At 44.7% G+C, this 14,758-nt stretch overlaps 1 protein-coding gene across 1 annotated transcript in view; it reads right to left on the bottom strand.

Moving 5' to 3' along the window:
• The window catches only part of PAWR (pro-apoptotic WT1 regulator), a 66,141-nt gene extending 51,638 nt beyond the window's left edge, over positions 1-14,503 (bottom strand). Inside the window, exon 1 of the mRNA XM_015857174.2 lies at positions 13,909-14,503. Within this exon, the coding sequence (XP_015712660.1) occupies positions 13,909-14,376 (468 nt within the window). The 5' untranslated portion in view covers positions 14,377-14,503. The remainder of the gene's footprint in view (positions 1-13,908) is intronic.
• Positions 14,504-14,758: the final 255 nt, after the last annotated feature.

Consider the following 14,758-nt stretch of genomic DNA (forward strand, 5'->3'; position numbering starts at 1 on the left):
CACAAGCCTACTTCTGTATCAATGACTAAAAGCTACCTGCTACCGTAGAATACATTTGCAGTGTCCTAAAGTTCTTATTTTAACACTGCTATTGGCAAGATCAGAGCTGTACTTGGAAACAAATGAGAAATGCTTCTTATTTGTCAAGCTACAGTCAGCTACTGTTCCTTATCACCATTTGGTGATACAAAACCTACTCTTCTTAACACTGTTCTTCCAAGGTGAAGTCCATGGTTACTTCCTCAGGTGCACGACTCAATGAAAAACCTGCACAGATTTAAAAACATCACTATATTCATGCAATCAAATAGCAAGTGCACTAAACTCTCTTGGAAATGAGAAGCAATGCTGGCATCCAAAGATCTGACAGTCAGCTTGAACATCAGTGCATCCCATTTCCCAGACCTTCCAGATGGAGCCAGGTCAGGTCAGAGGGATTTAGCAGCCCTGAGGTTCAGCAGTGCATGAACACCACCACAGTCCTCCCAGATCCACGCAGTTGGGATCCCAAAGCAGAACAAGCTTCAATCTAAATTAATAAGCTGTACCAACTTACAAAAAGCGATAGGGATGTCTACTCCCCCATCACAGTAAAACAGACAACTAAACTGAAAGCTTACCACATAAAGAATTGAGGCTTCACATTTCAGTTTCCAGTCCCTGTGAGCCAGCTAACAGCACTGAAAGCCTTAGAACATACAAACAACCCCCGAATCTTTCTCAATAAACAGAACACAGAGAAGTTCATGAAGAATCAAAAAGGGAAGCAGAATGACAGCAGGGAACAGTTCATGCATGCATAAGTACATTAACATACCCCTTATAATCCCTTTTGCTTTGATTCACAAACATTCTTGCATCTTATAAAAAATGTAACATGCTAACAGCAGTGGTTTCTAGTGTTTAGCTGCTTAGCAACACCTGCGTTCAAATTGCCTCTGGCCAGGTTTGACAAAAACTGATCTGACATCTGACGAGCCCAATTTTTTTTTTTCCTAATTGAAAGAAGCGAACCCGCAAAATGAGATTATATTAAAACACCTACTTATGTTTTAGACTGTGCACACTGTCTGTAAACTGACAGATAATGGGCTTCTGCCTCCGGCTAAAACAAGCGCTATGTTTTGCTGTAAAACTTAGCTGCCCTGGGTGCCATTCTTTCATGCAGGATAATTACGATGCACCCCATTTTCATCAGGCTACAAGTTTATGTGCACTTACTGTACGAGTGTTCCTCATTTTTAGTTTACCTTCTTTTTGACAAAGAATTACCTTTAGGGTTTCTATGCATTTCTAGACAGAGTTCATTATGTGGGATTGAAGGCTCTCTCGATTAGTAACAAATGAAGAGTAGAGAAATTGAGTGAATGGGAAATCCTCTCAGATATGCGAGGACTCCAGCTATGCTGATCCAGAAATGCAGGCTCCTATGTATATGATTTAATTGCCAAGCATGTCAAAACATTCGGTCCTAGTACACGTTGCTGGAAGGCTTCGTTACAGCACTTAGCACATCAAACTCCTTACACATCCAGCTGTAGTTTCCCAAATCTGACAATTTACCACATTTCTGAGTTTTCTAATAGCATTTAATAACTTCATGAAAGAAACCTGCCTACAATGCCTCATTCACGTTGCACCTCACAGCTGGACTTCCAGCACTGCTTTTCACTATTCTGTGTGCTCATGGTTTTTATTCAAACCATGAATAAAAATTACAAGCCTGCAAACTGATGGGGTAAGCCCCAAACATTCATTTATCTCATTGCAGCACTATATATCAGAAATTAATGTTGTCGGTTTTTAGTTTTTTTATTTGTTTCAAATAAAGTTTTTAGCATCAGGTATTAACGTACAGCATCTCAATCCAACCACAGCTTCACTGCTTTCCTTTAGGGATGGACCCAAAAGACTTCTCCACAAAATCTCTCTGTTCTTTCACACTTTAAATCACTCAGCACGTCACACTACGTTACAGATATCTGTAGCTTTGGTCTAATTGAAATGACAATGTCATACCATTTTCTTTGAAGCACAACATCGCACACATTAAAAACTAAATCTTTCATCTTGGAGTCAGCAGTCCAATTTACACAGCGCTTCCGCACATTTGGATCTAAGAACTTTTAGACGCAACACCTGGCTGTACAACAGGCTTTGATCAAAGCAGAGGTTGAGCAGCCCCACTTAGTGCTGGGCCTAGAACACAACCTGCAGCAGGACCAAGATCTGCCACGTTCCACACTTCCTCCCACATTCTAAAGTACAGAGGGGCTGCATTCAAATCAGGCTTCACAGAAAACTTTAATTTCAGTATGTAAGAGGTTAACATTACTATTTACACAAAAGCCTACCACGCTCCTGGAAAATAAGAGGAAGACACGTTCTTGACTTTCTGCTCTAGAGGCAATTCTGATAGATACCAGCTTCACAAAGAACACAGATTGAAGTCACAACATTTACTTTAGACAGGATTTAACAGACAAAACTTGCACAGCAGCACAAGTAAAAAATACACCCATAATATTTACCAATTAGAAGAGATGTAGGTCAGCTGAGTTTCCTTTGGTACTGCTGGCTTAAAGAAGGGAGTAGAACAAGACAAGAAGCGCTATGTAAACAATTAAAAAGCTATTTAAAATTAATGACCCATTCAAGGATGAATATTGCAATCGCTTATTTTGCTACTACCTCAGTCATTAGGAACTGACTTCTTACACAGCTTTTACACACATACAGTTTGTAAACGCAGAACCCTCAGTCTCTATGCTTAGCATTTTATTTTTTTTACATAGAAGCAAGCAAAAAAAAAAAATCCATCAGTAATCAGCAAATGCTTATGTCAATTTTCTCTTGCTCTGCCCAGAACACAACACAGAAAGTAAAAGGTAAAATACACAAGGAAAAAGGGTGTTGACAGTTTAAAGCACAAGCTAATCGCTTACGTGATTTAAAAAAACAACCCAGGTACTTCTGGATGCTTTAGTACACAGACTTGTTAACCAAATCACTAAACAACTGGGATGTTGGATTTTGGTAACTGAAAAAGACGTCTGTATTAAAGCACCACAAGTTGATCCAGTTAGAAAGATAACTAGGTTTCCATTTTAAAGGAGGTCTTTAACAACATAGCTAATTCAAAAGCACAAATTCTGATAAGGATAAGGTCAGTAAAGCATGAACTTGGCTGTGCGAGAACTTGTATGATGAGGATTGTAAACTTCTCATTCAAAGTGCTATGAGAGTTGGGGCATGCGTCTCCAAAAAGAAAAAAAACAACAAACAAACCAGAAGAAGATACAAAAAACCTCTAAATCTACCCAAATTAATACTTCCAAAAGTAAGTCTTAGAAGGGAACGTGCATGTGAGCTGATCTGCAGGGTGAAAACTCATCCCCATGTATGCTTTCACTAGCACCTTCAGCTAATCCGAAGTTCTGGCAGAGCATGAGATGTATCAGATAGTGCACACTCCTTAATGATGAACCACATACTAAAACTAAACAAAACAAAAAACAGCAAACAACAACAAAAAAAAAGCACAAAACAAAAAACAAACAGTGAATAACAGCTTGTCAAATAGGAACACAGGAATAGATCTGAAATCCCAGCAATCCTAAATAAATACATCAGAAAAAACAACTCTTCACCTTGCTGTAGAAGTAACCAGTGTGCAAAGGTCACGAAATGAGGGTAGCAGATAATGTGCTGGGTTTTAGGGGCATGACAGTGAAATAATAATCATAAAAGCATGGCTCATCATAAGTACTGGCTACTAGAAATGTGGACCTCCCTGCCCAAACATGTACTGAATATACTAACAGTTCATGCACTAAAGGAAGACTGAAAAGTACTTGGTAGAGAATTTCTGTCTATTTAGTGATCTGAATCAGATGCTCCAAGTCTTCAAGATGAAAACCGTCAAGAAGGTAGGACACGAATTCATGGGAAATTCCAACATTTCTGCAATATTTTTCCTTACTACCTATCTATATGTTGTAGGGGCAGGACACTGAGCTAAGCAGCTCCTTGGTCAGACCCACTATAATCAGTACTGCTTCCTGCAGTGTACTGAAAGAATCAATCTGAAGCTTTAAAAAGCGACTATGTGAACCTCAGTGGGAAGAGGCTGATCCAGATGACCACAGGTATCGATTGAAACTCCATGTTCTTACAAACACTGAATTACAAATTGCACGCAATGTAATTCACACATAAAAGCAGCAGACAGGCAGGACACACAGAGGTTCCTGTGACTGTGAAGATGAACAGTTAGAAGTCATCTCAAGTTTCCGCTGCCTACCACTCTGGTCTCTGGTGATCAATGTATTTGGCTGAGCTGCCATACAGAGAGTAGTTATTCACAACAGTTTTTCCATATCTGAGCACTTTACCCTGCTATCCTACCTCTGTGCCTCAAATCCCATTAGCACCTGTTATTCCCACAGAATAAAGCAGAATAAGTTGTGCTCTGAAAAAAAAACAAAAGCATCTTTTTTTTCCAGTCATCTCAGGCAGCCGGTGAGCAGAGAACTAGGCTCCATGCGTGGCAGGGAACGAGAGTCAATGGACGTACACTGAAACATGAGAGGTTCTGATCAAACAGAAGAGAAAGTATTTGCACCATCAGGACAGTGAGGCACTGGAAGGGTAGTCCAAGGACGCCGTGCTGTCTTCACCCTGGAAGGTTTTCAAGGTCTGACTGGATTAAGACTTGAGCAACCAGGTCTGACAGGACCTCCTGAGGCTCCTCCCAACCTCAACAGAGCTTCACTGTCTACAGGCAGGAGGCACACAGTGCTGCCCCAATCCACACTTCTGCAAGTCTCTCATCTACTAACAAGTCTGTGGCTTCGAGATGTTCAGAACATAATGTACAGAGCCCTTCAGATAAGAAAAAGTATTCTGTCTCATTGATGACAAAGGACTGCATAGCAAATACTGCATAAAGCCTATGCTACTACATGTCTGCTTCGTGGTTTGGTTTGAAAACAGGCAAGAGCTGAGACAGGTAAAATATGCTCTTGACTCGTATTTTGCCTCACTACAGGTTTCTTACTTCAGTGTATTTGTTGATGGTTGTTTTTCTTAAAGCACACCTCCTCCGAGGAGCACAAAACCTGGCAGCTATAAGGTGATGCCACTGCTGTACAGAACAGCTACAAGACAGAGCTGTGTATGGCATTTGCAGGCCTAGAGTGAGACTTGAAAGTTCCACGAATCCTTTCCAAAAAGGACATGCATTCAGATCAGACACAGTGAAATCCCCAAACAAAACATTAGAGTTGTGGTTTTTCTTTTCATTTCCCATGACCTTGTAAAGCACTGCAAACAGTCATCCACCTACGGTCCTCCATTTGAGAAGTCTTTAAATACACAGCTCCAACTTAAAGAAAAAAGCAGCAGAGAAAAACATTCACCATAAAAAGTTCGCATAGATGTAACAAACCAGACAACACAAAGGCAGTGTTAAGGAATCAGTGCAAACTTCCTCGGAACTGAACACTTGACAGCGACCTTTCAGTAAATCCCCTGCACGCTTGGAGCTGCAGAAAGATGCAGAAAATATGTAGGTTTTAAAGAGGCAATTGAGAAATAAAAGTGAAGTTTGAGCCAATTTTGCATCAGTTCACATTATCGTATTTAACTTAAGATTTGGGGGTGAGGGGAGATTGTTTTAATCTCTTCTTTTGCAAAAGGGATCTATTACCCACCAACTCTTACTGGGACATAAAAAATAATAAAATAAAATAAAATAAAATAAAATAAAATAAAATAAAATAAAATAAAATAAAATAAAATAAAATAAAATAAAAATAATAATTAAAAAATCCCACCAAAAGGTAAAGTAACATAAGAAAGATGTGCTCAAACTCAACTGTCATCAAAGAAGCATGAGCATTTGCAACACGAAAAGCAAAAAATGAAACAAGACAGTCTGCCCCATCTACAAGTTGAATTTTGAGTTGAGATGAGCAGCTGGGAGGTGCAGGAAGCATTTTGTTTCTTGCCTGGAGCAGGAGGAGTTGAGTTTAGTTGGTCTGAGGGCTGTTTGGTTTGTTCACCTTGGCTCTTTAGAAAGTAATACATCTGGGATATAGGATGTTCAAAGTATAGAAACGCTGCTGGAAAGGAAAAGAGTAACACAAGTCTGGAGAAATCATAAACTAATTCACAAGACTTCTGGTGATTTATTGGTGACTGCTGAAATTAATCCATTCATTCTTTTTACTGCTCTGTACCCTCACAAAAAACTCCATCTACAAAACAAAGGAAGAAGGGTCGTACTTTTTTTTAAGAGAAATTAACTAAAAGTGCTGGAAAAATGTAATATATTAAAGTAGTTCTCATAAGTACGTGTGTTTATACATATATACATTTATATACAGCTATAAATATATAAATCACCAATAAACCACACTTTCCAATTCAGGCAAATCCGACTCTTATTAAAAAAACACCAGCAGCCCTCTTTTGAGAGGAATATTTTCCAGTCAACCGAACCTACGGTAGAAAAAATAAAGAATTAATTATAATTTACTTACAGCTTTGGGAATTAACAAGTAGAATTAGTGTAGTTTCACTACAAGTAGCCAAGCCACAGCGTATGGATGATATGTATTTCAGATTTCTAATTTGTTCCTTCTGGTACTAAAAGGAACCCATCACCCCAGCTGACTGAGGTATATGAGAGAGATGAGATGGCAAAGCTGGATTCTACTTGAATCCCATTTTTCCTCACTCAGGATGGCTGTGTTAGAATACTCTCAATTTTAGTTGGGTTTATAATATTGCTCCTTAATTATATATGAGATTTTCTGTGGAAAACATATGACCATAGTCATAAAATGACCAAGGTTGGAAAAGACCTCTAAGATAACCCAGTCCAACCATCCACCTATCACCAATACATCCCACAGTCCTCAGTACAGCATTTAACATTTCTTGAACACCTCCAGGGATGCTGACTCCACCACCTCCCTGGGCAGCCCATTCCAGCACCTGACCACTCTCTCATTGAAGAAGTATTTCCTGACATCCAACCTTAATCTCCCCTGGTGGAATATGAGGCCATTCCCTCTAGACCTATTGCAAGCTACGTGGGAGAAGAGGCCCAACCCCAGCTCACTACAGCCTCCCTTCAGGCAGTTGTAGAAAGCTATAAGGTCACCCCTGAGCCTCCTCTTCTCCAGACCGAAGAATCCCAGCTCCCATTATATGACATGATATTCTATCTCAAGTTACTCTTCCAAGTAACTCATCTGCCTGAGACAACGCAACAAAGCTACACGATATACTCATCTCTTGTGCGGTCACTAAAAACTAGAAAATGTTAAGCAGTTTCTCTCACTCAGCAATTGCAACAACTTGGCTGTATCGGTAACAGCAGCTCTCATAAAAAGTTCTACACCAACCATTCCAGAAATGTTGAACGTTTCCTTCAAATACTTAGGAGAGAAGGAAGGCTTTGACTCAGGTGTCCAACAGCACCCTTAAAGCCAAACTGGTTAAATATTGGCCACATAAGTGAACAAAAAAATGGCAGAAAACTGGCTGCATCTTTAGACTTGGCAGGTTTTAAGCAGTACTATAAGGTTCATCTGGCAGCTGGGGAAAACAGCATCCTTCAGGAGTTGGCATCTGGGCCAATAGCGTACAGTATCATTATTAACGATCTGAAAATGGGATGGACGGTACTCCCAAGATGTTTGCAGTGGATACAGAACAGGTGGAGAGTGGTAGAGAGGCTGGTAAGCAGAACTGCTCACACCACAGACCTCAATATGCTGGAGATACTCGAAATTCAATGAGGCAAATCTTAACCAACCTGACAAGAACTGGCCCCACTAAGAGCAGGGCATTAGAACAAGATGACTTTTTCAGAGACGCCTTCCAGCTGATATAACTGTCTGTGATTCTGTGCCCATTAGTATTACATACAAATGCTGGAAAACATCTTTGCTACTGTATGGGAACTGTTGCACCACGGCCTGAACCACTGACTGAGCACCTAAGTGTTCAAAAGACCCGGTCAGCCTTGGGAGCGTAGATGAATGCAACTCACCTGTGCTACTGGAAGGGATGGAGCCTGGCTGCACCTCTCTTAGACCTCATTTAAGGGCTGACTGCCAACTGCATGTTTGCTTTGGCGTGATGTAACTGATCATACCTGCATTTCTCTGCCTCTGCTACGCAATGAGACTGAAGTCAGCCTATTTCCACTGAAAAGCAAGATGCTCCTATGTTTATGTCAGGGCAGAAGTGGACAAACCCACAGCTGATGGGCTGTTTCCTCTCTGCCCTACAATTTTTTTTGCTCCAGATGTATCTTGTCTTGTAAGCAGGCTTTAGGAACAAGCAACAATTGGACAGGACATTTCAGCCTTGAGTACAAGAGAAACAGCCTAGAAAGAACACAGAGGAATATTTCTCTTCAACCAGTCAACATCGACATTTATTTAGGACTATTGACAGACTGGCAAGGAAAGGCAGTAACTGGCAAGGCAGATAAGTAAGATGCCTTCAACCATCAATTACAACCCAAGCTAAGCACTCTTCTTACTTCCTGAAGAATTCTTTACTTATTCTACGTTTAATTTCCACCTAATAACGGTATCATTTCAGATGATTCATCCCAAAACCAGGAAAGCGAAAAAAAGCTGAGAGTACAATAACGTTTTCCAAATACACCTACTTATTAAAGGGTCATTTCACAAACCAGCCTTCCCAAAATTGCATTTAAAAGATAAATGCAGACAAGAGAATCAGAGGGGAAACTGGTGGCTTCTGAATGTGTTCCATCACTCTTCCCCACTCCAGCAGGAACAGGCGCTGGAATTATGAACTATATGCATAAAAGAATCAGTTCTTTCCGGTTAAGTCCTGTGATTTCCAGCTGTAGACACTGGCCTATGGTCTGACCTTCTATGAAAATAGCAAGAATAAAGTTATTCCTATCATACAAAAAGGAATCAAGCTATTTCTGGGTATATTTTCAGATGGAAAACCACTGCACTGTCCAGCCTTATCCCAAAGTAATGTATGAACAGTGAGTGGGAAGGGCTCTTGATAGAAATCTGGAAGGTTTTTCTATGTTCATGACATGACTGACTTGAGCAAAAACCTCCCCTTGCATAGCTAAGAGACAGGATATTAAATGCCTATAAACACAAGCAAAAAAAATAAATATATAAAAGAATTAAAGCTAAAAAAGAGAGGGAAAAAGATAAAGAATGTGCCCTTTGCACAGGCTGCCTAGAAGCAAAGTTAAAATCAGAATTCACAAAGGTATTGATGAAGAAGCAGAATGGATGTAAATAATCTTCACAGAAGAGTCTGAAAATGTTTGTAATGCCTCTTTTACCCATCCACGTCTGAAGGAAGAACCGCAAATAGAACAGCAGTAAAATGAATGTGCTCACTAGACAAAGCAAGTGGGAGGATGGTGGTGGAAGGTCATCCAGGTCAAATAAATACATTACAGACTTCTGCCACAACGTTAATATTCTGCATTGATGGGATCAGTGGTTGGGAAATATGCATTTCCCCCCAGTCTTTTCCTGAACGTGTCTTATTAAGACATTTTTCTCCCAACATATGTGAAAAAGAAGCAAGCTGCTTTAAAGGAAAATGCTCAGAGACGCTGGCCAATACAAAGATGCTTTCCCATTAGGGCAAGAACTGTTCTTCCACTTAACTTAATCCTTAGGTAGGGAATTGCTGCAAAGGATTCTACTGAAGGGAAACTTCTGTTCACAAGGCTCCAATCACCAGCACGGGACTCCGCACTCTTCTCTAGTTTCCAGCCTTTCAGAGAAGGCTTTCAGTTGCTTTACAACCTACTCAGTAATCGCTACGCTTGACACATTTGGCATTTAAAGTTTCCTTTGGTTCTTCCAACTGGAACGCAGCAGCCTCTGTCAGTGGCACAGCTCAGCGCTGGGCTCCCCCAGTAGCAGGAGCTGCTTCTGTTCAGCATAAGATGTACAGCTTACACTGGAAACAGCATAGGTCTTTTACTGTATTAATACTTCCTACAAAACAGGTCAGGAGACTGTTGTGTCTTAAGTATGGCAGCTCCACCTGCAAAATACGCAGATCCAAGTTCTTTACACCTTGTTAAAACATTTATCACCCCGTTATTTACAGAAGAACACTTCTGAATGTAGATGACTTGCAGCTGGTTAAGTGAGAAATGTAAACTTCAGCCATAAGCACACTACACCAAAACCAACCACAGAACTGCCCCGCTAGAACAGCCACGATGCTGACTGCACATGCACCCCTTCTTACAAAGGTGACCACAACAGCACAGAATCACACAGAATCACAGAATGACCCGAGTTGGAAGGGACCTCAAGGATCATGTAGTTCCAACCCCCCTGCCAAGCAGGGCCACCAAACATACACATTTACTAGATCAGGTTGCCCAGGGCCCTGTCCAACCTGGTCTTGAACACCTCCAAGGACGGGGCATCCACAACCTCCCTGGGCAGCCTGTTCCAGGGCCTAACCACTCTCCTAGTGAAGAACTTCCCCCTAACATCCAACCTAAATCTTCCCTCCTTCAACTTAAAACCATTTCCCCTAGTCCTGCTATTATCAGCCCTTTCGAAGAGTTTACTCCCCTCCTGGGAGTAAGTTCCCTTCAGGTACTGAAAGGCTGCAATGAGGTCACCCCGCAACCTTCTCTTCTCCAGGCTGAACAAACCCAACTCCCTCAGCCTGTCCTCATAGGGGAGGTGCTCCAGCCCCCTGATCATCTTCCTGTCCCTCCTCTGGACCCTTTCCAAAATCTCCATGTCTTTTTTGTACTGAGGGCTCCACACCTGGACACAGTACAACAGATGGGGCCTCACAAGAGCAGAGTAGAGAGGGACAATCACCTCCCTATCCCTGCTGACCACCCCTCTCCTGATGGACCAACAGCACTTGTTGGTCTGGTTGGGATTCAGAAACAGCTCTGCCAGCAGAATCCCCCAGTGTAAACACATTCAGAAGCAGAGCTGCACCTTCAGCAGCACAGCAGGACAGCAAAGTTACAATAGGAAACACCACTTTCATTGTATAGGCAGAGCGTAGCACTACAGGAACTCTGTGTGTGTCTCAGACAGGAGCACTGCTCCAAGTGAGAAGAACGTTACACACAGAACTTCGCACCTGCACCAACTGAACACCTACATACTGAACAAAACACTTTGTTTGGGGCACGCTGTTAAGCTCGGTATTTAGAGAGCTAAACTAGTAGTAATGATCATTAGATGCAATTGAGTTACCTTTCACAACCTACTGCAAGGCACCGAGGCCCAAATCCCACAGAGTCAAATCAAATTACTAAGTTTCAACCAGCTACCAAGAAACTCCTCACAGTCACCAAGAAGGCAATGGGCTGCAAATACTTCAGAAGCCAACTTCCAAAGCCGTCTGGACTTAGATAAGCACCAGTGCTGTGAAAATAGGAACCATTCTTTACTTCTACCACCACAGCTTCCAAACACACGGCACTGCCCCTGCTCCCAACCTGTCGCCATTTGTTTTCACAGCTTCCCCTTCGATTTCTGACCTCCAATGACTTCAATACAAAAGAACTTTAAGACCTGGAACTGTTTAAGACCCAGCTCTACCTATTTTCTACCTACTCTACCTTCCTATTGAACAGAAATTCATCATTAATGAAGAACTAACATTTTTAATGCCTATTTCAACAATACAAGACAACCTAAACTTTAACTTTCCATCACTTTTCATAACGTTCAAGTTTCCAAATGTATTACAACAGAAATTAGGTTCTGTTTCATTAGTGGTGAAAACCACTCTTGTATTCTTTTCCAGGCCAAGAAGCTCCCGGGCAATAAGCATCTCCCACAAGCGGCCTTCCAGTACCTGAAGGGAGCTTTAAAATCACAAGAGAAGCCGACTTTTTACATAGTCTGATAGTGATGAGGCAATGGGGAATGGTTTTAAATTAAATAAAGGAGATTTAGGTCAGGTGTTAGAAGAAGAATCTTTATTCAGTGGGCAGTGACACAGCTGCCCAGAGGAGGTGTGGATGCCCCATCCTTGGAAGCACTTAAGGCCAGGCTGGATGGAGCCTGAGCTGCTGGGTGGCAGCCCTGCCCACAGAAGAGGGTTGGAACTGGATGGGTTTTATGGTCCCTTCCAACCCAAACCGTCCTATGACTCTATGAAACTGGAGTGCTGTAGACTGCATGCTCAGTTATTCCAAGTCATCATCTACACCACAGCCTTCTTTTGTCCAAATTCAGTGTCACCATCAGAATGTCCAGTGAACGTAAACTGAGCGTAGTGAATCAGTGCTTTAGAGCATTCCCTCTGTGACTAAACAGAAAGACAGTGCAAATAAGACATTCATTGCTAAGTAGTTATTCATATTTGACAGTGGGCTTCTGAAGTTATGTACCATTGGGAATGACTTGGTGTCCATAGTTAAATAACGCTCAGGAATGCAGGCAGTAATGATTAAAAACATCTAATAAATGTAAAATACTTAAAAGAAGGAGCTTTGTGTAAAGCCATGCCTGTCAAGGCACAGCACTTAGTAGCAGCGAGTCTCTCCAGTAACACCCTGTGTGACAACCAGCTGCATTTATTGACACGGGACCCTACAAAGGCCATGGGGATGTTAATCTCTGGTTTCAGACAGCAGCGATATGGAGAGAAGTTTGCAAGGAGTCAGGCCTCAGAAACACAAGGCTGAGGAGAGTTGGGCTTCTCAGTGCCCAAGTACCTCAACCACGACAGCCATCCTAACAAGGCAGCAGCAGCTACAGCAACAAACTGACACGGATGATTCCAATGGTTGCTGAGCAAGGAACGTGCATTCCTGGAAAGCAATGAATCCTCAGAGCAACATTCAAACAAAACAAAACAAACCCAACAAACAAACATGAAACCCAACCACCAGCACACCCCAAACCGCACCACCCGCAGCCACAGAACAGCAGCTCAGAACACAAGTTCAAAGCAGCAGGACACACCAGTCACGGGGAGAGGGGAAAAGGGGAAAGGCCGTGACTGGAGTTTGGGGGTGCAGAAGAGGCCCTAGAAGGGGCTGCAGTGTGCAAAGCCCCTACGAAATAGAGCAGGGCTAGTTAGGAGCACAAGGTGGGTAGAGGGGAGCACACAGAGCACATCAACCATCTGAGCCTGGGCAGCTGGCAGGTTCTGAAGCCAGAGAGCTGAGAAACTCACCACACTCCTTCCCAAAGCAGGAAGACCCACACCCACACATCCCAGAGTAGGCTCTGCAAGTGCAGGACCAACCCCTGCGAAACACAGCTCCAAACACTGCCACTGCTCGTACCACTCACTGTTCATCTCCCAGCACCTCCCTGCATTGAAGCGATCGCCACGAGCGCGTTTATGGGATTGAAACAAGTGTTAATGACTCCGGGGCTGCAGAACACAACTCCACCCCCTGCTACTGCTGCAGGAGCACTTTTACTGCCGTTCCGACCATCTGTACCATTAACCAGAGAAAACAGATTGCACGGTTTTCCCTACAGTGAGATAAACCACCAGAATTAACGCAACACTGCGAGTAAAACACAACTTTGTTTCAAGTTTTCCTATTAACTGAGGGGGGGGGGGGGAAGCAAAAGAAAAGCTGACGGCTCGGTTATCATTCTTCCGAATTCCTCTAGGAGCATTATAGCTCAGCGCCAGTAGCGAGCCGCAGAGGACAGCGGTGTTGGCTGATAAAAAATACCTTCCTCTGCCCTCAAAAAACGCTCCTTCAACCACATTATTTCCAGAGAAGGGAATATTTTGGGGTTCCAACGGGCTGTTCACACCTGAGCACCCACTCGGAGCCCTGACTCCGCCGCACACCTGGGCTGCCCCGCAGCGCCCCGTTCCCGCTCGGGTCTCACTCCCCGCCCCGCTCACCTCGGCAGCCGGGATGTTCACCACCCCCGTGGATCTCCTTTTCTCCCGCAGCTTTCTCTTCTCGATCTGCCCCTTCCCTTTCCTGGCGCTGGGGCCGGAGCTCTTCCCCTTGGCCGCCGGCTTCTCCTCTCCCTCGGGGGAGCCGGGCGCTCCGGCGGCGGGCGGTAGCTTGGCGGGCTCCCTGCCGGCAGCGGGGCCCTGTGGCGGCGGCTCCTTGCCGGGCACGGCGCGGCCCGGCCCGAGGCAGTTGTTGGCCCCGCCGGCGGGGGGCGTTAGAGCGGCGGGCAGGTGTTGGTGCGGCTCGGCCGTGGTAGGACCCGCCGCCGGCCTGGCCTCGGCCCCCGCCGCCGCAGCAGCAGCAGCGCCGGGTCCCGTGGGCGCCTGCTTGGCCCGCATCTTCTCCCGCTTGGCTTTCCACTCCTCCAGAAAGTCCGTGGTGCTGCCGCTCCGGTAGCCGCCGGTCGCCATGTTCGCGGCGGGGTGGATGGCGGGAGCGCCCCGCAGCGCCTCCGCCGCCGCCCGCCCCGAGGCGGCCGTGCCGCTGCCCGCGGAGGAGCGCTCCCGGCGGGGCGGACGAGACGGGGGCGGGGAGAGAGGCCGGGAGCGACGCGAACACCCTGGGCAGAGACAAAAGGGGCCGTCAGGCGTCCCGCCGCGCCGCCCGTCCCGCCCTGCCTCCCGCCGAGCCCCCCCTCCCCGCCCGGGGCTCCGCTCCCCATCACCGCCGCCCCGGCTCCCCCCGCGCCCGCCCTCACCGCGCCGCCCGCTGCCGTGCCCGCCCGACGCCGCTGCCGGGGCCGGTCGGCGCGGCGGGGGGGGCGAGGCGGGTCCGGGGGGCGCTCACCTCCCG

The sequence above is a fragment of the Coturnix japonica genome, chromosome 1 (genome assembly GCF_001577835.2).
Source record: "Coturnix japonica isolate 7356 chromosome 1, Coturnix japonica 2.1, whole genome shotgun sequence".
Lineage (NCBI taxonomy): Eukaryota > Metazoa > Chordata > Aves > Galliformes > Phasianidae > Coturnix > Coturnix japonica.